Source organism: Pipistrellus kuhlii, unplaced genomic scaffold (genome assembly GCF_014108245.1).
Source record: "Pipistrellus kuhlii isolate mPipKuh1 unplaced genomic scaffold, mPipKuh1.p scaffold_m20_p_18, whole genome shotgun sequence".
Taxonomy (NCBI): domain Eukaryota; kingdom Metazoa; phylum Chordata; class Mammalia; order Chiroptera; family Vespertilionidae; genus Pipistrellus; species Pipistrellus kuhlii.
In genome coordinates, this window is record NW_023425493.1 from 3014741 (window position 1) to 3039160 (window position 24420).

Consider the following 24420-nt stretch of genomic DNA (forward strand, 5'->3'; position numbering starts at 1 on the left):
AGTGCCCTTGTTTTTAGATGAACCTGAGCAGCTCTAGACCCTCAATCCCAGGCCCCTGACCTCACAGTCTAAAGGTTTCTTAGAGGCAGTCATTGCTGGGGTCCTCTCACAGCTGCCAGATGGCGAAGGAAGTATAATGACCCTCCCCCTGCTGACCCTTTGGAGGCCTGGCCCTGGGCCTTTGAGAGGAGAGGTCTTACCCTGGTCTCCTGGGGGTGGCTCAGCTGGGGCCTGAGAAGGTCTCCCCTCACTCCCAGATTCAAACCACCCATCCTCTGAAGCCCTCCTGTCCCTTTGCCACGTCTGTGTCTGCAGCTCTTGCCATCTCACGTACCTGGAATGTTCTTCCCTCTATTCATCACTCATTCATTTATTCACTCACCAAAAACCCATTGAGATCTTTCCTTTGCGCAGCCTTCCTAAAATAGATATGAGTGTGACACACTTCCTGTACTCAGAAAGCGCATAAATTAGGGGAGCCACTTAAAAAACCTAGTCCTGGGAGAAACCAAGATGGCAGCAAAGGTAAACACCTAAACTGCTGCCTTGCACAACGATTTCAAAACTACAACTAAAAGACAAAATGCCTATCACCCAGAACCACGGGAAAGCTAGCTGAGTGGAAGTCCTACAACTAGAAAAAAAGAGAAAAGAACACAAGCGCTGGAAAGTTGAGGTACGAAGGCACGCGAATCGGGCTGGTGGTGGGCGATTGGGCACGCTGCTTTTTTTTCAATCCGAAGGTAGACACACTCCCGATTACTCTGAAATCCAGTTTCTGGGGAGACTAGGGGGACCCAAACTCCTGCAAGGAGAAGCTGGACTGTCAGCCATCTGGTCGGAAAGTGAGGTTGACTTTCTTGCAGAGGTGTACCCAGCAATCATTGTTTAACTGCGCTGGAGTGCAGGCATGGGGACTTGGAAACACAGAAAGGCAGAGAAGGCTGACGGGCAGCCATCGCTGTTTGCCACATCCTAACCTAGAGACACTCTGAAATTCTACCCCACACAATCTACAAAAACACCCAAGCTCCATACAGGGGCTTTGCCCTGGAGCAGTTTAACCAAATAAACTTCAGCTCTAGTCAGACAGCTCCAAAACCTCCAAACTTCAAGCAAAGAGGAGAAAACTTTAGTTCTTGCTGTAGCTCCTGCTGGGTGGCCTCAGATAGTAGCTGACACAGAAGCTAGTGTATCTAATGGTCTGTTTCTCAGACAGTAGCTGACCTGCACCCAATTGGAGATCCAGAAGCTAGTATATATAGTGGTCTGTGTGAGATGACACCAGATTTCAAGTACTCTCATAAGGCACACATTCAAGAGGCAGACTCAGTGAGCACCAAAGCCCCACTGGAACAAGTCCTGCCCCATTAGTGTGTCTCCAGCACAGTAATTATTCTGTTATAGACACAGTGGGTCCTCACAGCTAATTGGCCTGGAGGTCGATTCCTCCCAGTGACCCCAACAACAATCAAGACTTAACTACAACAATGCTGTACACACAGTCCACAAAGGGGTGCACCAAGAGTGTCCACCTCAGGTAACTGGGAGGCTGACCAATTGAACCATATAGGACATCTAGCACACAAAACCGCCCTACCAATTCAGAGAAGCAGCGAAAATGAGGAGACAAGGAAACAAATCACAAATGAAAAAAATGGAGGAGAACAAATAACTGGATATAGAGTTCAAAACCACAGTTATAAGATTTTTCAAGAATTTCCTAGAAAAGGAAATGTAATAAGACTCTCGGGGATATGAAAAAGGACCAGCTAGAAATTAAACATATACTGACTGAAATAAAAAATATTATACAGAGACCCAACAGCAGACTAGAGGAATGCAAGAATCAAGTCAAAGATTTGAAATACAAAGAAGAAAAGAACAATCAACCAGAAAAGAAAAAAGAATCCAAAAAGTTGAAGATAGTGTAAGAAGCCTCAGGGACAACTTCAAGCGTACCAACATCAGAATTATGGGGGTGCCAGAAGAAGAGAGCAAGATACTGAAAACCTATTTGAAGAAATAATGACCAAAAACTTCCCCCACCTGGTGACAGAAATAGACTTACAAGTCCAGGAAGCACACAAAACCCCAAACAAAAGGAATCCAAAGAGGACTACACCAAGACACATCATAATTAAAATGCCAAGAGCAAAAGACTAAGAGAGAATATTAAAAGCAGCAAGAGAAAAACAGTTAATTACTTACAAGGGAACACACATACGATTATCAACTGATTTCTCAACAGAAACTATGCAGCCCAGACAAGAGTGGCAAGAAATATTCAAAGTGATGAATAGCAAGAACCTACAACCAAGATTACTCTACCCAGCAAAGTTATCATTCAGAATTGAAGGGCAGATAAAGAGCTTCACAGATAAGAAAAAGCAAAAGGAGTTCATCACCACCAAACCAATGTAATGTGAAGTGCTGAAAGGTATTCTTTAAGAAGAGGAAGAAGAAGAAAAAAGTAAAGATAACAATTATGAACAACAAATACATATATATCAACAAGAGAATCTAAAAACCGAGTGAATTAAAAATATAAGGAACAGCCGAAACCTGTTTGGCTCAGTGGTAGAGCGTCGGTCTGTGGACTGAAAGGTCCCAGGTTCGATTTCAGTCAAGGGCATGTACCTTGGTTGCGGGCACATCCCCGGTGGGGGGTGGTGCAAGAGGCAGCTGGTCGATGTTTCTCTCTCATCGACGTTTCTGGCTCTCTATCTCTCTCCCTTCCTCTCTGTAAAAAATCAATAAAATATATCTTAAAAATAAAAATATAAGGAACAAAATAAACGTGAATATAATAGAATCAGGGGCATAGAATGGGAGTGGATTGATAATTCTCAGAAGGAAAAGGGTGTGGGGGTACGGGAAGAGACTGGACAAAAATCGTACATCTATGGATGAGAACAGTGCGGGGGGGAGGGGGGGAGTTAAGGGCAGAGGGTGGAGTGGGAACCGGGTGGCGGGGAGCTATGGGGAGAAAAAACGGAGAAACAATTGTAATAATCTGAACAATAAAGATTTATTAAAAAAATTTTAAAAACCTCCGGCCAGTGTAGCTCACATGGTTGGAGCATCATCGCAAACACCAAAAGGTGTCAGGTCTGAGTCCCAATCAGGGCAGATATCCAGGGTGCAGATTTGATGCCTTGGTCGGGGCGCGTATGGGAGGCAACCAATTGTAGTTTCTCTGTCACAGTGTCATTTCTCTCCCTCCTCCCCTACTTCCTCTCTAGGGTCAGAGAACAATTCTGGAGAAAGTATAGACTAAAAATGAGATTTAATGGATGGTTTCTTAGAGTTCGGGGAGGGAGGGTCAAAGTCGACGGAACTGCATGAGCAAAGGCCTGGAGGCAAGCATCAGGGCAATGTGTGTGGGGAACTTAGCGGACTGCAGATGCCCAGGGTCCAGCGAGAAGCGCTGAGTGGCCAGGGGTGGGCTGGAGTAACGGGCGAGTTTCAGAGAGCACCACGTCAAAGGCTCCGGGGTTCACCCTGCAGCGGTTCTGGAGCCTGACTCACTGGGGTCGGCTGTGGTGCCTGAGGGGCAGGCCAGGGCCCTATCCCCTCGACCTCGGTAACTGGTTTGATATGCGCAATTCCAGAGTGAGTTGGACTTGAAAATAAAAACACTGAACAATATCTCTGATGCAATGGCAAGCTACCGAAGGGTTTTCAGTCTGGGGAGGGTGTGGTCAAGTTTCTGTTGCAGAATGACAGCGCCAGCTCCAGACCCCACTTCCCACCAGTCCTCGGGGCAATCCGATCGCCTAAGAAACGCTCTGATAGTGAGGAGTGATTTGCAGCAAAAAAAAAATGAAAGCTTCTTTGTCACATCTGCGGTCATTGTTGCTACTTATTGTATTCAGAGGAAAGAAAATGAAGTGGGGATGGCCTTCCCCCACTCGGATTTCAGAGGGACCCATCCTTGAGCCAGCTGTCTGTGCTGATGTCGCCATCTAGTGGTACAAAGGCAGCAGGACCCCAAAAGGAACCAAGCTGCTGTTGGGAATAACCTGAGCCACATGTATTTGTAAAACTCTGTATTCTCTTATTTAACTCCCAAAACAACTGGGCGAGGGATGGCTCTTTGTTTAGCCTGTGACAGCTCAGGAAGCTGGTGCTGGGCAGGAAACAATACTTGTTCTGAGTCCCCTTTGGACGGGGACCCAATGCTAGATGATCCACATGCGATTGGCGTGTCCCTGCTTCCCAGGCGGAGGACCTGAGGGCCTTGGTGACGGAGACCAGCTAGCGTAAGCCATGGACAGTGAAGGTTTCCTGCTGCTAGAGCCATGTTCTGTATGATGAATGTGGTCAAATGTAAACCCCTCTTTAGGTTAAAAAAATAAGCCACCAAGTGGTAAAAGATAAAGAAAAAGGCTTTTTTGGAATTCAGGGCAACTGGCCCAGACCACAAGCTAATTTTTTTTTTTTTTTTTTTTTTTTTTGTCAAAAAGAAAAAGAAAAAAGTAAAGATCTCCTCCCCATAAAAGGGTAGGGAAAAAATGCCTGTAAAGAAAAATATGGAATAACTTTTTTGCTCTCTCTTCCTCTACCCACACATCCTCCTTATCTAATAAAAGTGTAATATGCAAATTGGCCATCACTCCAACACACAAGATGGTTGTCCCCATGTGGTCAAAGATGGCTGCCCCCATGTGGACGCAAGATGGCACCACAAGATGGCCAGTAGGGTAGGGCAGTTGGGAGGGACCAGGCCTGCAAGAGAGGGTAGTGAGGGCAATCAAGCCTGCAGGGATGGCAGTTAGGGGTGACCAGGCCAGCAGAGGAGGGAAGTTGGGGGTGATCAGGCCTGCAGGGAAGGGCAATTAGGGGCAATCAGGATGGCAGGGGAGTGGTTAGGGGGTGATCAGGCAGAAGCGGTTAGGGGCAATCAGGAAGGCAGGCAGACAAGCAATTGGGAGCCAGCAGTCCTGGATTGTGAGAGGGATGTCCGACTGCCTGTTTAGTCCCCATCCAGTAGGGCTGGAGTAATAGGCAAGCTTCAGCGTGCAGAGGGCCCTGAACCTGTTACTCCAGCCCTACTGGGTTTGGGTCTAAACGGGCAGTCGGACATCCCTCAGGGGGGTCCCATATTGGAGATGGTGCAGGCTGGGCTGAGGGACACACACCCCTGTGCATGAATTTCATGCACCAGGCCTCTAATAATGTATAAAAACCCTGGGTCGTAATGACCAGTAATGACTGGAGGCTAACCAACTGTAAGTCAGTGCCTGTCCCTCCCCAAAGCAAGCCGTAGGGGGCAATCAGGCAGGCAAGCAGAGGGGTTTGAGGTGACCAGGTTGGCAGATGGCCCCTCGCAGGGCTGGCCCTGCCCCCAAGCAAGTGGATAGGGGTAATCAGGCAGGCAGGCAGGCAGAGTGGTTAGGGGTGATCAGGTAGGTAGACCAGTGGTTAGGGGTGGTCAGGTAAGCAGGCAAGCAGTTAGGGGAGATCAGATAGGCAGGCCAGTGGTTAGGAATGATCAGATAGGCAGACCAGCAGTTAAGGGTGATCAGGTAGGCAGGCGAGCAGTTAGGAGCGATCAGGTAGGCAAATGGCCAGTCACAGGGCTGGCCCCGGCCCCCAGCAAAGGAAGAGGGAGGCCCAGGCCAGCCAAACCATTGCACCCCAGCCTGTTGCCTGCAGAAGGAGGCCACTGGTGGCAGGGGAGGGGGGGGCAGCACTGCACAGATGGCAAGCAGTGGCAGTGGCAGGGGTGGGGCCAGCTGCCTGCAGCCCAGGGAAAGAAAGGCCCAGATCTCAGACCAGGCCAAGGGGTCCCAATTGTGAAAGGGTGCAGGTCAAGCTGAGAGAGCTCTCCTCCACCCCGCCCCACCCCCCACCCCCCACCCCCAAGTGCATGAATTTTTTTACAAATTAGGCGTCTGGAACCATAAGGAGGCAAAACCAAACAGCCTCCAGCAAACCAGAGAACACAGATGACACCCAGGAACAGCCAACAGAATAGGCCCTTGAAAATGGTGATGATGGTGAAACCTGTTGCCAAATGCATCAATTGAGGAATAAAATTTATAGGATTTCCTTATTATTAAAATAAAAAGATCCATAGTGGGGGTGGGGGAGCCTCATAGACAACTGTACGGTGATTACCAGTGAAAGGGGTAGGGGTTGTAGAAGAGTTTATGGTGATGAAAGGAGACCTGGCTTGGGGTGGTGAACACACAATACAACAAAAAGACGATGTCTTATAGAATTGTACACCTGAAACCTATTATATGTAACTTCATTAACCAATGTCACCCCAATAAATTAAATTAAAAAGTTAAATAGTAACAATATATTCTGCCCATTCCATTGTCCAAAAAAGTGTAAAGATGGACAATAGCCAGTGATGGTAAGAATATATAATAATAGAAGCATAATATGCTAATTAGACCAGACGACCTTCCGAAACCAGGGCTACAAGGAAAGCCCGGGTCCCAGATGCCAGAGGGAGGCCAGTGCTGGCAACTGGGGGAAGGAAGGTCTACACTTGCACGAATTTTGTGCATCGGGCCTCTAGCACAGAATATCATAAAATGCCCTTTTTTTGGCCAGTCTTATCAAGAGTAGAGTCTGGAACAGTCCATTGTTAAGGTAATTGGTAGAACTTACCAACTTTTATGTCTTACCTATCTTTTGAACAATCCAAAGCAACCTAAATGTCCTTCAAAAGGAAATGTATTGCCAAAACCAGTTTGGCTCAGTGGTAGAGCATCAGTCTGAGGACTGAAAGGTCCCGGGTTCGATTCCGGTCAAGGGCATGTCCCCAGTCGGGGGTTTGCAAGAGGCAGCTGGTTGATGTTTCTCTCTCATCGACGTTTCTAGCTCTCTATCTCTCTCCCTTCCTCTCTGTAAAATATCAATAAAATATATTAAAAAAAAAAAAAAAGGAAACAGATTGAACAAATGTGTAAGACGTCCTTATTATGGAATACTGTTGCAGACATTAAAAGGATGAGGTTGATCTGTATGTATTGCAAAGATCACCAAGATATATTAAGTGGAAAAAAAAGCAAGTCACACAGTAACATAGAATGCACTCATCTCGTTTACCTTTATATACATATGTGCATAGAAACCCCCAAACTGCTCAGCACAGTTACCGTGATGCCAACATGGAAAGAAGTGGGGAGGAGAGATTGTCACTTTTTATCCCACAAGCTCCTATAGTGCTTGATTTTTTTTCCTTGTGCAAGTATCCACGCAGTACACTGCAATGTAAAAGTCACATGTGGATAGGTGCCGAGTAAATTAGTCTATGGAGAAAATATCTGCAGCTGTGTTGGTTTTTCAGAACCAGAAAGTCCGTGACACCCCTAATGTAAGGTGACCAGACGTCCCGATTTTTAACAGTTTGTCCCGCGACCCGTGGCGTTTTAAAGCAGTCCCGATTTTTTGAAAAATCGGGATTGTTTTAAAACCCTGCTGGATGCGGGACAAATTGTTAAAAATCGGGACTGTCCCACCAAAAGTGGGATGTCTGGTCACCTTACCCAAATGTTAGCGGCTGAGCACAGAGGCGGAGCCTGGAGCTCTGACAGCCCAGCTGGCAGCCACCTCGGGGTTAGAGGAGACGGTGGGGGCGGCCGGAGCAAACCCAGGTTTGGAGTCCGGGAAGCCGGTCCCAGCCTGCCCTGCCCTCTCCTTGTCTGCCCGGGAGCAAGTGGCTTCACCGCCCTGAGTCCCGGTGACGTGGAAATAAAAGTGCCTCCCCTCCGTCTCAACTCACCATCGTGTGTGCACGTGTTCTCTCTCCCCTCTGGTTTATATCGTTCTGTTTGCAGGGTGGGCTAATGGGGCAGCTGAGAGACTGCAGGTTCATCCACGGGGCTGTTGTTGTTGTTGTTTCTAATGGACCAAAAAAATACGTGTAGCCGAAACCGGTTTGGCTCAGTGGATAGAGCATCAGCCTGCAGAATGAAAGGTCCCGGGTTCAATTCCGGTCAAGGGCATGTAACTTGGTTGTGGGCACATCCCCAGTAGGGAGTGTGCAAGAGGCAGCTGATCAATGATTCTCTCTCATCGATGTTTCTAACTCTCTATCCCTCTCCCTTCCTCTGTAAAAAATCAATAAAATATATTTTTTAAAAGATTTTAAACCAATACCCTGGCTTTTAAAAAATAAATAAAATAAATAAATTAAATTAAATTAAAATACGTGTAAAGGGCCCCGTCTGGTGGCAGAGGGTGGGGAAGCGCGGTGGGCTGTGGGGGAGAGAGGGCTGTACCAGAGCTCTGGCCGCAGGAGCAGGAAGGGAAGTTCAGTGGCTGGGGCCACCGCTGGCGGCATTTCTAACGTGTTAGCAGGCGCCCTAGCTGGTCTAGCTCAGTGGGTAGAGCATCAGCCTGCAGACTGAATGGTCCTGGGTTGATTCCCGGTCAGGGCACATACCTGGGTTGTGAGCCCCATCCCCAATAGGGGGCGTGCCGGAGGCAGCTAATCAATGATTCTCTCTCATCATTGATGTTTCTCTCTTCCTCTCCTGTCCTCTCTAAAATCAATAAAAATATGTGTGTTTGTTTTTTTTTAATAAATACATAAGATAAAATAAAATGTCAGAATCACCGGGAGGGCCTGTTCCCAGTTGGCTGGACCCGTCCCCAGGGTCTGATCCAGGAGGCCTGGGGGGGCTGGAGAGCGTGCGTTCCTAACGAGTTCTCAGGTGATGCTGACGCCTCCGGCCGGAGCCCGGCGTGAGCACTTCCAGGTTCCCTTCCCTGCGAGACGCAGGCCCAGCCAAGCCGGGCCGGGGGTCGGGGCTGGGAGACCAGACTCCCCCGATGCCGTGGGTCTGGGAGTCACCGTGTGTGGCCACTGACCTGGACCTCAGCCGCTGCTCCCGCCCCGTGGACTTTAGAGCAGCAGCCTCTTTCCCTACCCAGCTTCTGGAAGGTTCTCTCTGCACAGCCCAGGCACCGTCGTCGTCTCACCACTGGCCCACGGCAGCTTCTGCAGTCTGTGTTTCTCTCTTCAAGGTGATGGGACAGCTGAGGGCAACCCAAGCTTGGGGGGGATGAGGGGGGGGGGGGGGTTGTAGGCCTCAGCCAGGAGCCAGAGCAGCCCTGCCTGGTCCTGCCTGGGTGTGTGCTCAGCACAGGATGGGAGTGAGCCCTCCTGCCCAGGCAGATGGGAGAGATAACTCTGCAGCAGGAGAAGCCGGGGAGGGGGGGGGGGGGGGGGTTGTCAATAGAATAGGCTCAGCTGGTCACGCATGAGCTGCTCCGTTCAATAGAGCCGTCTGTCCTGACAGTGCGTCTGTGCGGGAAATCCTCTGACCGTGCGAGCCCCCTCCACCTGCCCTCTGCCCTTCAGGGCACGGGAGCCCTTGAACCTCAGCCAAGGGCTGTGAATAGGAATCTGGCTCACACCCCAATGGGCCAGGAGAGGGCCAGAGGGGCTGCGCACCTCCTGGGCCTGTCCAGGTGGCACAGGGAGAAGCGGGCACTGGACCTTAGGCTGGCACACCCGAGAGCCCTGGCACCTCCTCCAACAGCACCAAACCTTCCTCCCGCAGTGGCAACACCAGCTCCTCACCAGGTGCTCCCTGCAGGCCACCGCTGAGCTCCGGGTCACACACCTCCTTTTACTCAACCTCTGAACTCCCGGAGGCAGGCACGGCTCCCCACTCAGAGAAGACTGAGGCAGAGACAGACACTCAGGCACCGGGGGCAGCGGGCAGCGGGCGGGTGCTGATGCTGAGGCCACCTCAGGCCAGCGCCTGGTGTTAACGCTCCCGTGGTCACTGTGCTGAGCCAGGTCAGGGGCTTCGGGCTGGGAGACCAGACTCCCCACCGTGCCCCTCCCCTGAGCTCGAGTACAGAGGCCGCTGCACACTCCCCGGGCCCTGCACCACCACCACGGCCTGTGCCTTCTCCATCTCTGCTGCCGGCACAGTGCCAGGCACAGTCTCAGCAGAAGCCTGTGGTGGGCGGGAAGGGCAAGCTGCACAGCGAATGCTGGGTGGTGTCTCATGGGCTGGTGTTGTTGGGGTTTTAAAAAGGTGCAAGCAGCCGAAACCGGTTTGGCTCAGTGAATAGAGCGGATAGAGCGTCGGTCTGCAGACTGAAAGATCTCGGGTTCGATTCCGGTCAAGGGCATGTGCCTTGGTTGCGGGCACATCCCCGGTAGGGGGTGTGCAAGAGGCAGCCGGTCGATGTTTCTCTCTCATCGACGTTTCTAGCTCTCTATCTCTCTCCCTTCCTCTCTGTAAAAAAATCAATAAAAATATTTTTATTTTTTTAAAAAAAAGGTGCAAGCAAAGGATAAACAAGAAACAAAAATTACATTTCCCACCTGGCTGGGGTGACTCAGTAAGTGAGCATCCTTCCTCATGAAATCACACCGGTGTGGGGCGTCACCCGGGAATCTCTTGGTGAGCAAAACCTCATGCCCCCATTTCACAGACGGAGGCACTAAGGTCTAGAACTAATGCCTGCCGGTGAAGAACCCCCCGGATCCTGCAGCTTCTCAGAGGTACCGGAGCCCCGGTGGGTGTGGCTCTGTGGACTGGAGCATCATCCAAAAGGTGGCAGGAGTCTCTCCCTCTCCCTCCCCCTCTCCTTTCCTTCCTAAATTTTTTTTTTTTTTAATTTAAGTATTTGTCAGCGAAACAAGGTGGGAAATGTCATCACCTTGACGGACGCTGCCAGAATCCTTTGAGAACCAAGGCTCCTTTGCAAACAGGGAGTCCGCCGTACTGAAAGCTCTGAGACACGAGAGCAAACCGCCAGAGGAGGGTGAAATCCCTCCATGAAACACCAGCCCCTCCGGGCGGCTCTGGCACAGCCTGGCTCAGAGCAGAGGGGTGCGCACAGGTGACCTCTCACCACGCCTCCATCCCTCAGACCCTCTAAGCTAGGGGTGTCGAACTCAATCAGAGAAGGGGCCAAAATCTAAAATCCAGCCTAAATCGCGGGCCGAATGGTTTACTGAACAGTCATAAACTGTCATTGTGATGGAAACGCAGCAGAGTGCAGTGATGACAGCGCGGTGCGGGCCACATTGCAAGGCCTGGCGGGACGGATTTGGCCCGCGGGCCTTGTGTTTGACACATGTGCTCTAAGCTGATATGAGACACTGAGAAAACACCCCGGACACGTGCCCCAGGAGAGAAATAAGCCAGAGGACCCTGCCGTCAGGGTCTGCCTGCCCCTAAGAGAAATGTTGGGAGCACGCCCGGCCAGCGTGGCTCAGGGATTGAGTGCCGACCATGAACCAGGAGGTCACTGTTTGATTCCTGTCAAGGCCCATGCCCGGGTTGCAGGCTCGATTCCCAGTGCGGGGTGTGCAGGAGGCAGCTGATTGATGATTCTCTCTCATCATTGATGTTTCTCTCTCTCCCTCTCCCTTCTTCTCTGAAACCAATAAAAATATGTATGTGTGTGTGTGTGTGTGTGTGTGTGTGTGTGTATATATATATATATATATATTTTTTTTTTTTTTTTTTAAAGAAAGAAACTTTGGGGCTACAGAAGCTCCTGGAAGCTTTCCCATGTCAGCGTTCCCGCCCTCCTCCCCTCCGCGCCCAGCAGAGCTCTCCCATTCTCTCGCTCCTATTGTCCTCCAAACATGCCTCCCTTCATCAAAGCTGTCTGTCTGGGAGCTTAAAGCCTTGCTAGACAGTAAACCCTACCCATCAGGGCCAATCCAGTCACATCTGCTCAGTGGTGCAGCGCACAGGGGTGGGGAGGGAGTGGGAGGCAGGCTTTTAGGCGCCAAAGGAGCTCGGCCCAAGTTGTCATTTGCTGCTGGGCACCAAGGGAGAAGGAGGGCGCGCATCTCTCCAGGGAACCCTCCTCTCATCGGCAAGTTTGCTTTGGGTGGTATTAGTTTGTAGCCTCCCCACTCCCTCCCCTCCCCACTCCCCCCTGCTTCTTTCCCAGCCTAATGTAAGGGCCATTCCTGGCCTCTCCAAAAGGGAAAAGATTGCCGCCAAGGTGGGGTCTTGGGTTGGGATGGCTACACTGAGAGTTCAATTCCGAAAACCCTCTTGGAGTTGGCCAAAGAGCTGGCAGAGGCGTGGAAAGGAAAGGAGGGTGGGAAAGGGGGTGAGGGGGGCTCAGAGATGTCCGAAATCCACCTACAGTTTGTCGGTTGAGGTCTTTCCAGTTTGCAGAATGAGTGAGCAGGCCCCAGGAATCCAGGGGCGAGTGTTTGATGGGTATGAAACAGTTTGGCACTTTCTCACTCAGCCTCTGCCATGGCAGTGCGGGTAATGGCTACAGAGTGCCGTGGGGCAGGAGAGGATTCGTGCTCAGCATTTTAAATGCTGGGGCGCTTCACGGTCCCAGAAAGGGGTCTGGCTAAGGACTGCAAAACTCCGGCTCGGGGTAGGTTCCGTTGCCTCTCACAGGAGCTACTGGCTAAGAGAATGCTCTAGAAGCATGAATGGAGGCACGGCCACAGTCCCTTACCGGCCGGAGGCGTGGTAAGTGGCCATTAACCCTCTGGGGAGCTTGTTAATATGGATGCGGAGATGTTGTCTGCCTCTTCCAAGCCAGGAGACATCTGTGCTGGGTGGAAATGGCCCTGGGCTTGTGGCTGGAAAGCCATGGCCCACTCCCCCACCCCCCTCTGCCCTCAGGGGCTGAGCCAGCATAGGAGACTTCTTTTCCCGCCTAGTCCGTCTCCCTCCCTGGTATTGGGAGCAACTAACGCCTAGTTCACTCGTGCTCCAGCACCCACCTGAGGGGCGGTCAGTGCTGGTCCCAGTGCATTTCTCAGCGGCCTGTGACAGAGAGGTGAGAACGAGGTAGCAAGCAGCTTTCCACCTCGTTAAGTGTGTTAGATTGAAAAGCCTGTCTTTCATTCTGAAATCATATTATTTCTAGTTTTGTGGTATTAAAGTTCTTTTATGAAGCGATGGTGAAAACAGACTGTAGTCATAGTTAGTGACTTAATACGTTTCTCATTTTTACGTCCTTGTTCGGCAAGATAAGAGGTTGGCCGCCCTAGGCTGGCCACCCTATTCTGCTGTTGTTGTTGTTGTACTAGTCTGTGCAATCCAGGTCTGGGAATCACTGAGCCGGTTCACAGGATGTTATGAGGACTGAAAGTATATAATTCGTGAAAGTATATAATTCGTAACTAGATAAGGGCTACCCAGCCCTGGGGTGTTCTTATAATCGTTAGGGAGAACCAGGATCCCAGGCGGGAAGCTCTGGTGGGTGGCCTGGGGCGGGAAGTTTCCCTCTGTCACCTGTTCACTAAATGTTCACAAGCAAGTGAAAACAGGGAATTGCATCTTTGAAGAAGAGAAGAAATATTCTTTCAGCGTTCCCTGTTCCCTCGTTCCCTAGGCTCCAGCAGAGCTGCTCGCTCTGACTTCCTTCCCGTGTAATTTGTGCTCAGACATCCGCGCCCTGAGGCTCACGCCCTGAGCCCCTCCCAGGCTTTCTCCTCAACAGCACGCTGGGCCATGTTTCAGCGACATCCGATTGAAAAGATTCGGCCCTAAGTTACAGTTCCTTTCCTTCCTTCTTACGTGTGGTAACTAAACTTTAAAAACAAAAACACACTCAAATACTCGTAGCATCGCAGGGTGGGGTGTGGAAGAGGAGGCTTGTCTGGCTTGAGATTAGAAATTGCAGCCGAAACAGGTTTGGCTCAGTGGGTAGAGCGTTGGTCTGCGGACTGTAGGTCCCAGGTTCAATTCCAGTCAAGGGCATGTACATTGGTTGCAGGCACATCCCCAGTAGGGGGTATGCAGGAGGCAGCTGGTTGATGTTTCTCTCTCATAGATGTTTCTAGCTCTCTATCTCTCTTCCTTCCTCTCTGTAAAAAATCAATAAAATAAAATAAAAAAAGAAAGAAATTACCAGTTGGCTGGTCAGGAGGTCTTCATGTGTCTGAACATGTGTCATGACGCTCATGTTTGACTGTATCCAAAACGTTGTCTCCAAACAGCAACTTTGGGATCAATTTATTGTCCGTCGCTGTTTGTTTGCCACCTCCCACTGCTCCCTGCAGCAACGGGGGCTTAAGTCCCCTGGACGCTAAGGAATACCGATATGACACGTGCTGGGGACCGAGAATTCCAGATTCCCGGTCATCACCGTGGGTCCCGCCACTGCTGTCTGTGGAGCTCCCACTCGGATGGTTTTAGTTCTGGGTCACGATGGTTCAGGGAAGATAAGGACAACCTGGTACCTGCCCTCCCGGAGCTTTGATCCCAGAGGGGGGAACGAGACTGTTCACCCACAGTCCCGAGGGCCGGTGTTTGCCGCTTACTCTCATGTGGGCCCGTGGGTGATACAGACACAGACTTCCCACAGGACTGACATGGTGCAACGTGAGATTCCAACACTGAGTGGCTGTATCCGTGGGGATAAAACATTAGCAATGCTAGATTCGCTAGCAGAATACATCGATGCCAGACACGATCTTATAAGAGTAAAATGCAGGTGTAGTTTTAACATGAGTGTTGGAATCAATCATTTGGTGAGAAATTCTGGTGTTATTTATTTAATTTATGTATGTATGTATGTATGTATTTATTTATGTATTTATTTTTGCTCTACCACCAATAGGATTTATACTTGGGCTGCTTGCCTGATTGTGATGTTTCCCATTTGTTTGTTTTGTTTTATTTTGTCTGTAAGGTCCCAGGTTCGATTCTGATCAAGGGCATGTACCTTGGTTGCTGGCACATCCCCAGTAGGGAGTGTGCAGGAGGCAGCTGATCGATATTGCTCTCTCATAACTGTTTCTAACTCTCTCCCTTCCTCTCTGTAAGAAATCAATAAAATATATATTTTAACTGTTTTAAAATAAAAATTTAAAAGAAAAACACACCAATTTACAGATACGGGAGCTGTTAGAAGAAGATTCTCTGAGGCCCCCTGGTCGCCGGGCCCTGCTCTGCACGGAGGAAGCTCTAATAGACGCTGTTCCCACGGGGATGCCGCAGCTTAGCAGAGGGTCCGGGGTTGCAGGTCGCACCCGGCACTCACTCTCGCCTCCCCCTCTTGCAGGCGGTGAGCGATGGGCGACTGGAGCTTCCTGGGGAACATCCTGGAGGAGGTGAGCGAGCACTCCACGGTGGTGGGCCGCGTGTGGCTCACGGTGCTCTTCATCTTCCGCATCCTCATCCTGGGCACGGCGGCCGAGCTGGTGTGGGGCGACGAGCAGGCGGACTTCGTGTGCAACACGCAGCAGCCGGGCTGCGAGAACGTGTGCTACGACGCGGCCTTCCCCATCTCGCACGTGCGCCTGTGGGTGCTGCAGATCATCTTCGTGTCCGCGCCGTCGCTCGTGTACGTGGGCCACGCGGTGCACCGGGCGCGCGCGGAGGAGAAGCGCGCGGCGCGGGGGCCGCAGGGGGCGCGGGAGGCGGGCGCGGAGCAGGGCGCCGGGCAGGGCGGCGGCGGCCAGCAGGGGGCGCGGCGGCTGCGGCTGGAGGGCGCCCTGCTGCGCACCTACGTGGGCCACATCGTGTGCAAGAGCCTGTTCGAGGCGGGCTTCGTGGCCGGCCACTACCTGCTGTACGGCTTCCGCATCCCGCCGCTCTACCGCTGCAGCCGCTGGCCCTGCCCCAACGTGGTGGACTGCTTCGTGTCGCGGCCCACGGAGAAGACCGTCTTCGTCGTGTTCATGCTGTGCGTGGCCGCCGTGTCGCTGGTGCTCAACGTGCTGGAGGTGAGCCACCTGGGCCTGAAGCGCGTGCGCGCCGCCCTGGCCCTGCGCCGGCCCCCGGGGCCCCGGCCCGAGCCGCCGCCGCTGGTCACCGTGGCCTCCGCCGTGCAGGCCGCCCAGGGCTACCGGCTCCTGGAGGAGGAGAAGATCGTGTCGCACTATTTCCCTCTGGCCGAGGTGGGCCTGGGGGAGCCCGGCCCGCGGGCCGCCCAGCCCTTCCGCCCGATGGAGGAGCGGCGGGGCGCGGGGCCCCCGGGGGCGCTGCCCGGGGCGATCCGGGAGGCACTGCCCTCCTACACGCAGGTGGGAGCCCCGGGGTGCGAGGGGGACGAGCCCCCGGGAGAGGAAGCCGCAGACCCCGAGAGGCAGGGAGCGGAGAGGGTGCGCACCGACGGGCCGGAGACCCTGGCAGGGCCCTGGGGAGAGGACGATGGAGCCTGCAGGGTGGGGAGACCGGGGGAGGAAGAGGAGCTGCTGCCGGCCGAGAAGGTGGCGGCCAAACCAAGTCCGCTGCCAGCCCAGAAGGCACCTTCCCCGGGGCCAGAGCCGGCTGGGGACGACCCCAGGCCCCTGAGCAGGGCGAGCAGAGCGAGCAGAGCCAGCAGCCGCGCCCGGTCCGATGACCTAACCATATGAGGCGGAGCCCAAGGAAGAAGGAAAGCAGGGAGCTGGCCTGTGGGCCCAGGTGCCAGGAAAAATGCCCCCAGGAGCTGTCTCTGCTCCTCCCTGCACCCAGGCCTGGGGGGACAGTGCCCGCTGCACGGTCAGTGAACTGTCTGTCCCATAGGTAAGGGCTGCCCCGATAAACCCACTGTCCCACCCCAGGCCCCAGCCCCAGGCTCCTGCGGCTGCCCTGCCCTCTGGGCTCTGCCTTGGTCCCCAGTTCTCCACAGAAAGCCTTCTGATCACACTTGCGATTGCCTCAGACCTTTTGACTAGCGTGGTCTTAAGCTCACTGGGTCGGACTTTGTCACCCAGCCCTTCCCTGGCAGACACCATGTGACCCTGTATCTGGGGTGCCAACGGCAGCCCCTCCAGGACACAGGCAGGCGACTGGGATGGCGAGGTGGGCCTGTTCTCATGCCCCGGAAGCCAGGACTGTGAACCCTGGGGAGCAGAGGGCAGCTGCCCGCCTGTCTAGGCAGTGGCTTACAAGTGGCGGCTCCCAGGCCGTTTGGTTTTTCAAGAGAAGCCAGAAATGCAAACATTTAAGTGAAATTTCCGATATTTTTTATGTTGCCCACTAAATTTTAAATATGCCCGTGTGGACCAGACCCGTCGTGTGTCAGCCAAATGGCGGGGCACCGATCTGCAAGGTCAGCATACACGAGGGAGCCCAGCTTTCCGGTGCTGTTGGTCCTGTTTTTCATTTTTTTTTATTTCTTTTTATGGTTTCAACTTGTTTCTGTGGCTTCCGAGCCCCTCTGCGCCATTTTTGAGTGTTCAGTTGAAATCATCAGTCTGAGATCCCAGCCCTCGGGATCAGTGATTGAGGTCCACCGATGAACCAGGAGGTCACAGTTCGAGTCCCGGTCAGGCCACATGCCTGGGTTGCAGGCACGATCCCCAGAGTGGAGTGTGCAGGAGGCGGCCCATCCATGATTCTCTCTCCCCGTTGATGTTTCTATCTCTCCCTTCCTCTCTGAAATCAATAAAAATATATATATAAATATTAAAAAAATACCCAGAGTTCTCAGTGTCCTTTCTTTTGAGTTGCGGTGGCCCTGGGTTCTGACACAGTGATGCCCCTCACGTTGTCGGGAACTCTACTCTGAGTTCCATCAGAGGAAGCAGGCAAGACCCAAGCCTTCTCCTGGGAACTGAGGCCTTCAGGCCTGGGGGTAGTTTTCTTCCCTGAAGCAAAGAAGGCCTTTTCTTTCCCTTCCTCTCCAGCCTCAGTGCCCAGCCCCACTGGGAGCCAGAGGCTGCCTGCCCACGGACCTGCCTTAAGGAAGCTCAGCTCCCGGGCACCAGCTGGCCTACAGAGTGAGAGTCCAAACAGCCAGGGCCCCAAAATCCAGCCCCGGGCCAGGCTGCATCCCTGGGAGAGACGTAGAGATGAAGGGAACAAGAGGGTTCTCTAAGGTCTCCTGTCCCTCATCCCCACCACCAGTAACCCTCAAGCATAGCGGCCGGCCAGGGAGAAGCCTCAGGTGCACGTACCTATTTCCCACGCGGAGCCACTGTTCCAGCGCCAATCCACGCCCAGGGCAGAGGGAGCGAGTCAGCGGTCACCAAGATGGTTCATCTGCTCCAAAGTGATGCTGCTTCATGCCGTAGGAGGCGAAGGTAGGCGGGAGAAACCAAGTTGACCTGGCAGGGATCTAGACAGGACTCCATCGGAGGACCCCGTAAAGATCCCCAGAAAAACTGCCTGCCTTCCATCCTCCCCAAAACCAGCTCCATCCTAACTCCCCTGTGCTGCCCTCTGGTTGCCACTGGTTCCCTTTGAAGATATTCACTCCAGAGTGAAGCTTCCCCAAACCATCCCTCCCCCGGGACAATGTGCCCGTTTCCTGGTGCCCTTTCTAGAGCAGAGGGGTCTACGGATTAAATTCATTCTAAGGTCTGATTGTTTGATAATTACCCCGGGGAGTAATTATCAAACTATATTTTCCTGGTTCAACGAAAGTGATCAACTTTCTTTTTTTTCTTTCTTTCTTTTTTTTTTAAAATATATTTTATTGATTTTTTACAGAGAGGAAGAGAGAGGGACAGAGAGTCAGAAACATCAATGAGAGAGAGTCATCAATCAGCTGCCTCTCGCACACTCCCTACTGGGGATATGCCCGCAACCAAGATACATGCCCTTGACCGGAATCGAACCCAGGACCTTTCAGTCTACAGGCCAATGCTCTATCCACTGAGCCAAACCAGTTTCGGCCAAAGTGATCAACTTTCTTTTCTTTTTCTTTTTTTTTAATATATTTTATTGATTTTGTACAGAGAGGGAGAGAGATAGAGAGTTAGAAACATCGATGAGAGAGAGTCATCGATCAGCTGCCTCTTGCACACCCCCTACTGGGGATATGCCCACAACCAGGGTACATGCCCTTGACCGGAATCGAACCCGGGATCCTTCAGTCCCCAAGCCGACGCTCTATCCATTGAGCCAAACCGGTTTCGACCAAAGTGATCAACTTTCTTTTTTTTCTTTTTTTAATATATTTTATTGATTTTGTACAGAGAGGGAGAGAGATAGAGAGTTAGAAACATCGATGAGAGAGAGTCATCTATCAGCTGCCTCTTGCACACCCCCTACTGGGGATATGCCCACAACCAGGGTACATGCCCTTGACCGGAATCGAACCCCGGACCCTTCAGTCCCCAAGCCGATGCTCTATCCACTGAGCCAAACCAGTTTCGGCCAAAGTGATCAACTTTCAATGAAAGAACATCTCAGGCAACGAACAGAATATTTATCTCACAGACGTGACCTTCTGGCTGCTGCTTGAATCTTCCCCTTGCCACCAACACTGTTCCACACCTTCTTCTGTGGTGAGAGAAGCAGCCAAGTCCCAGCCTGAGAAGCAGACAGGGCATCACGGGCCCCAACTGGCTACACGATTACCCCTCCCGCGCTGCTCCTGAAGGCCAATTTTAAGAAAACATCAAGTCCGAGCCTGCGCGCAGCTTGGTCCTTACCAGAATGAAGGATAGCGTGTCTCTAAACTCGGACCAAATCCGGAAGAGAAAAGCTGCTCCGAGAGCAAACTGCCGGTGCTGTGGAGATGCAACTGCAGTGGTGACAGTTGCTGGTCTCCTCTCTGCTGGGTGACGTGTGTGTGGGTGAGTGCACCTCCTTGGGTGAAGCAGCGTCCTGCTTCCTTCTCTCTACCCGCCCTGCCACCATGAAAGTTGACTTTTGGAAGTAACAGACACAGGCATCAAGGGACCAGGATTTTTTTTTTTTTTTCTATTTCTGCCCGGTAGGAGCTATGTCATCATCCTGTAACCTCTCTGTACCTCAGTTCTCTGTCTATGAACTAGAGACAGTATGTGGCTGCCAACCCTGGAGTCTGCTGAGCGGTGCCACTCCCTGGGAGGTCCCTCCAACAGCAGGGAGACTGGGCGGAAGGGCAGGTGGTTACTTCCCATCTGACCCCCCAATCTGCCTCGCAGTTACCTGGTGAGAGTTCTCCACTGTGGAATCAGTTTTCCCAGAGAAGACTCAAAACAGAATCTTAACACCAGATGATGAGTAGGAGCCTGAGAATCTTTGACCTTAAGAGGTGTCTGGGGACAGAGTGGCAATTCCTTTCATCCTCTGAAAAGTGTCCCTTCGTGCCCATCTTAAACTGCCAGCTCCCGTTCCCAGGCAGCTGTGTCCATGGAGGCCCTCCTCTCTCCACACAGCTTGGTCTCTCCGTGTCTCCCTCTGAGGCAAACAGTTATGGCTGATTCAGGGTTATAATCTACCGTTCTGTTAGCTCCGGCTTCGATTCCTACTCCTTGTCCTTCCCTTGTTATAATACCTCTTTAGGGCGCATGGGCCTACCAATAAAAAGTATTGGACAGCCCTAACCAGTTTGGCTCAGTGAATAGAGCATTGGCCTGCGGATGGAAAGGTCCCAGGTTCAATCCCAGTCAAGGGCATGTTCTTGGTTGTGGGCACATCCCCAGTAGGGGGTGTGCAAGAGGCAGCTGATAGATGTTTCTCTCTCATTGATGTTTCTAACTCTCTATCCCTCTCCCTTCCTCTCTGTAAAAAATCAATAAAATGGTTTTTTTTAAAGTATTGGACAGCAAGATATACAAGCACCCCTCCCTCCAGAGAAAATGGGCTATTGATTACTACCAGTTATAACACCCCCATCAGGGGACATCTGTGACCAAGAGGGACAGTCACTCAAAGTTCCGTTAGAAAGTTTCACATCTGGCTCTGTCACCCCCATGCATAGCTGTGGAGCATTATAAAATGGCCTATCTGCTTTCACCATGACTTTGCCACTTGCCACACAGGTTTAATCCAACTCAGAATTAAACAAATATCCCTAAAGGTCCATGAGACCTGGGGATCAGATTTTCCCATAAAGAGGAATGAAGTTCAGCCCGGCCGGGGCCACTCAGTGGTTGAGTGTCACTCTATGAACCAGTTTTTCTAATTCATCCAGGTTTTCCAGTTGCGTTTTTCTATCTTTTTCTTTTGCTACAGTTGTCATCTCTACACTGGCCAGCTCTATAGATGGAAGAAAGATTGAATCACCTCCTGAATTGAGTTAGACTAATAAAACTAACAGAAAATAGATGAGACCAGCCGAAACCGGTTTGGCTCAGCGGTAGAGCGTTGGTCTGCAGACTGAAAGGTCCCAGGTTCGATTTCGGTCAAGAGCATGTATTGTACCTTGGTTGCCGGCACATCCCCAGTAGGGGGTGTGCAAGAGGCAGCTGGTCGATGTTTCTCTCTCACCGATATTTCTAGCTCTCTTATCTATCTCCCTTCCTCTCTGTAAAAAATCAATAAAATATATTTTTTTTTAAAAAAAAAGAAAGAAAATAGATGAGATCAAATAAATGTAGATGAGCCGAACCAACAGAATATGGTGTAACAAAAAACAAAAAATCCTCAGTCACATCTTTAAAGCAGACATAATCAGACCTTAGAATGAATTTAATCCGTAGACCCCTCTGCTCTAGAAAGGGCACCAGGAAACGGGCACATTGTCCCGGGGGAGGGATGGTTTGGGGGAGGCTTCACTCTGGAGTGAATATCTTCAAAGGGAACCAGTGGCAACCAGTAGGGGGCATGTAGGAGGCAGCTGATCAATGATGTTTCTCTCATAGATGTTTCTATCTATCCCTCTCCTTTCCTCTTTCCCTAAAAATCAATAAAGTCATATTTTTAAAAATAAGCATATCCACGTACCTAAACATTAGATTGAGATCTTATTTTAAAAAAACAAACAAACAAAAAACAACCAACAACACAAAATTCAAGAAGGTAAAATATGCCCTAAGCGGTTTGGCTCAGTGGCTAGAGCATCAGGCTGCGGACTGAAAGGTCCCAGGTTCAATTCCAGCATGTACCTTGGATGTGGGCACATCCCTAGTGGGAGGTATGCAGGAGGCAGCTGATGGATGTTTCTCTCTCATTGATGTTTCTAACTTTTTATCCCTCTCCCTTCCTCTCTGTAAAAAAAATCAAAGTATATATAAAAAAAGAAATAAATAAAAAATAAGGTAAAATATGAAAAAGACGATGAATACTGAAGATATTAAGTATAAAATCAATCAAACAAAACTATAGTAAGTATAGTTATAAACAGAATACAACTGTCATAAACAATCCTTAACACATTGTATTTTTTTTAATTGAAGTTTAAAACTCCAGGTTATACTATAATAAACTTGGGAACTACATGAGGCAGAGGAAGTCAGGGAGGAGAAATATGAGAACGTAGAAGTCCCCAATATTCTTAATGTACAAAGATAATATTTTTAGTCTCTATGCTAATACTTAGAAAAACTGCAAGTGTTATTTTAAAACAAAATGTATGCCTTCCAAAGTACTAAGGGGGAAAATAAGAAACATACAGTCAATATAGAAAAAGGAGGGGAATGAAAACCAGATACACAAAATAAGAGAGAGCCAAAATTAAACCAAACCAAAATATTTAATTTTATTGATATAGAATATAGCATGCAACAAAGACATATGAATCATTTTGTACTGAAAAAGTAGAAATTAGACCACATGTAGCCCTCAGAAATAGAAGATGTGAAAAGAAAAATAGTAGTAGTAAGAGACTTTAAAAAGCCTCCTTCAATTCTTGACAAATAAATAGAATACAAAAACATAGAGGACCTGAATGCAATTTGTAAGTCTGACTTAATGGACATGTAATGGAGTATTAAATTAATATTTCCTATATCATAAACACAATGACTGCCCCTTGCCCAGAGAAGTATGGAGTCTTGGATAAGTGTTTTTTGTGAACTAAGTTTTTCACCACAGTATTATTTTATTGTAACAACCAAGCAAACAGAAAAGGCAGACTAGTGAAATAAACTATGGATGTCACAGAATCAGTAAAAATGTTGTAATATCTTCAGCATGAGAAAATGCTCATGGTATTATATGTTTAAGTACATAGCAACATATGTTGCGTATTGAACCCATTTTGGGGAAACTGAAAAAGTATGTTTGCCTGGGTATGGGTGCAGAACTGTGTGACCACAAATAAGAATGAGTATCCCAGACTTAAAAAAATACAGCAGAAAAGCTGGCAGCAGGGCTCAGTTGTTGAGCATCGATCTGTGAACCAGGAGGTCAGGGTTTGATTCCCAGTCAGGGAACATGTCCGAGCTGAGGGCTTTGACCCCCAGTGTAGGGCAAGCAGGAGGCAGCAGATCAATGATTCTCTCTCATCATTGATGATCCTCTCTCTCCCTCTTCCTCTCTGAAATCAATAAAAAATATATTTTTTTAAAAAAAATTCCAGTATTGGGCTCCTTTGAGACCATCTGACCACAGCCATGGGGGTAAGTCACACTTAGTGATGAAGGTGGGGCTTCTCTAAAATAAGGAAAAGTTCTCACTGGTAGTGTCCTGAGCAGAGGTTAGTCCTGGAGCAAGAAGGGGTGGGGAGGCAGGGTGAGCTTTGGGCCCCGCTCAGGCCCAGAGGGCGGGACACCCAAAGGTAAGTGTTGAGAAGCTCAGAAAGTTCTTAGGGAAGAGCATGCACATCTTTTACTTTTATGTGTGGCTTTCAATGTATATATTCAATTTTAAGTTTTCTATTATTCTTCCCTTTTATTCACAAATTATATGGATCAAATTAATTCTGTATGAGAATCATGTTAGTAGGGAATCCTCTGAGTTTTAATAAATGGGGGAAAAATTTAATGTTGCATATTTTAAACAAAGCCTCTGAGTCTTTCCAACTTTATATAACCATCAGTCTTTTTATTTCCTTTTTTTTAATTATTTATTGTTGAAAGTATTGCATATGTCTCTTTTTATCAGTCTGTTTATTTCCATGAGAATAATTGGCAACCATGAATTTTAAGCTGATTAATAATAAAGAAAACTCTGAGTGGAAATTCATAATAGTAATAATGGGTAAAATCATTGCATACTTAATAAAAAGCACGTAGTTTTCTTAAAGTTTTAAGTATATTACTTATTTATTCCTAGTAATAACTTTATGAAATAAGCTACTATTACTTTCCCTCTTTTTGAGATGAGGGAAATAAGGTGCAGAGAGTGAAGTTGCTCGTACAGGGATACATACTTCCTTAAAGCTTCATTCCTCAGCAATCCGGCCTGGAGAACAGCCAGGCACTTGATTCAGAGGGAACTCTAACTTAGCTGAACCAATCAAGGTCCAGGACAGGACAGCCTAAGTGAGCACCACGCTCAGCATATCCAAAATGAGGCTGTAGCCTGGCTAGCGTGGCTCAGGAGTTGAGCCTCGACCTATGAGCCAGCAGGTCACGGTTCGATTCCCATTCAGGGCACATGAGAGATTTTCACCCATATTGATCTATGTACATATTTCATTTGTGCATTAACACATCATTCTTTTTCATCTGTGGTACAAAGAATGCAGCACTCTATGTATGGAGTACCATGAGGGTACCTGGCACGACATTATCACTCCCTTGCTGGAGATGGAGGGCTTTGTTGTTGTCATCACATCAGAAATTTACTTGGTTAGCTGTATTTGCTAAAAATCTCACCTGCCTTTCCACTCTTCCCTCATCTTATCTGTGACGTTGTTTGTGGAGCCAAGTATAAGGCGTAACAGTTAGAACACAATGCCTGG

The 24420-nt window shown here is 49.9% G+C and overlaps 1 protein-coding gene across 1 annotated transcript; it reads left to right on the top strand.

The window, feature by feature from the left end:
• Positions 1-14927: 14927 nt before the first annotated feature.
• On the top strand, positions 14928-16411 carry GJA8 (gap junction protein alpha 8). Its single transcript, XM_036443047.2, has one exon. It carries the CDS (start codon positions 15002-15004, stop codon positions 16286-16288), a length of 1287 nt encoding a protein of 428 aa, XP_036298940.1. The 5' UTR covers positions 14928-15001; the 3' UTR covers positions 16289-16411.
• The last annotated feature ends 8009 nt before the right edge of the window (positions 16412-24420 follow it).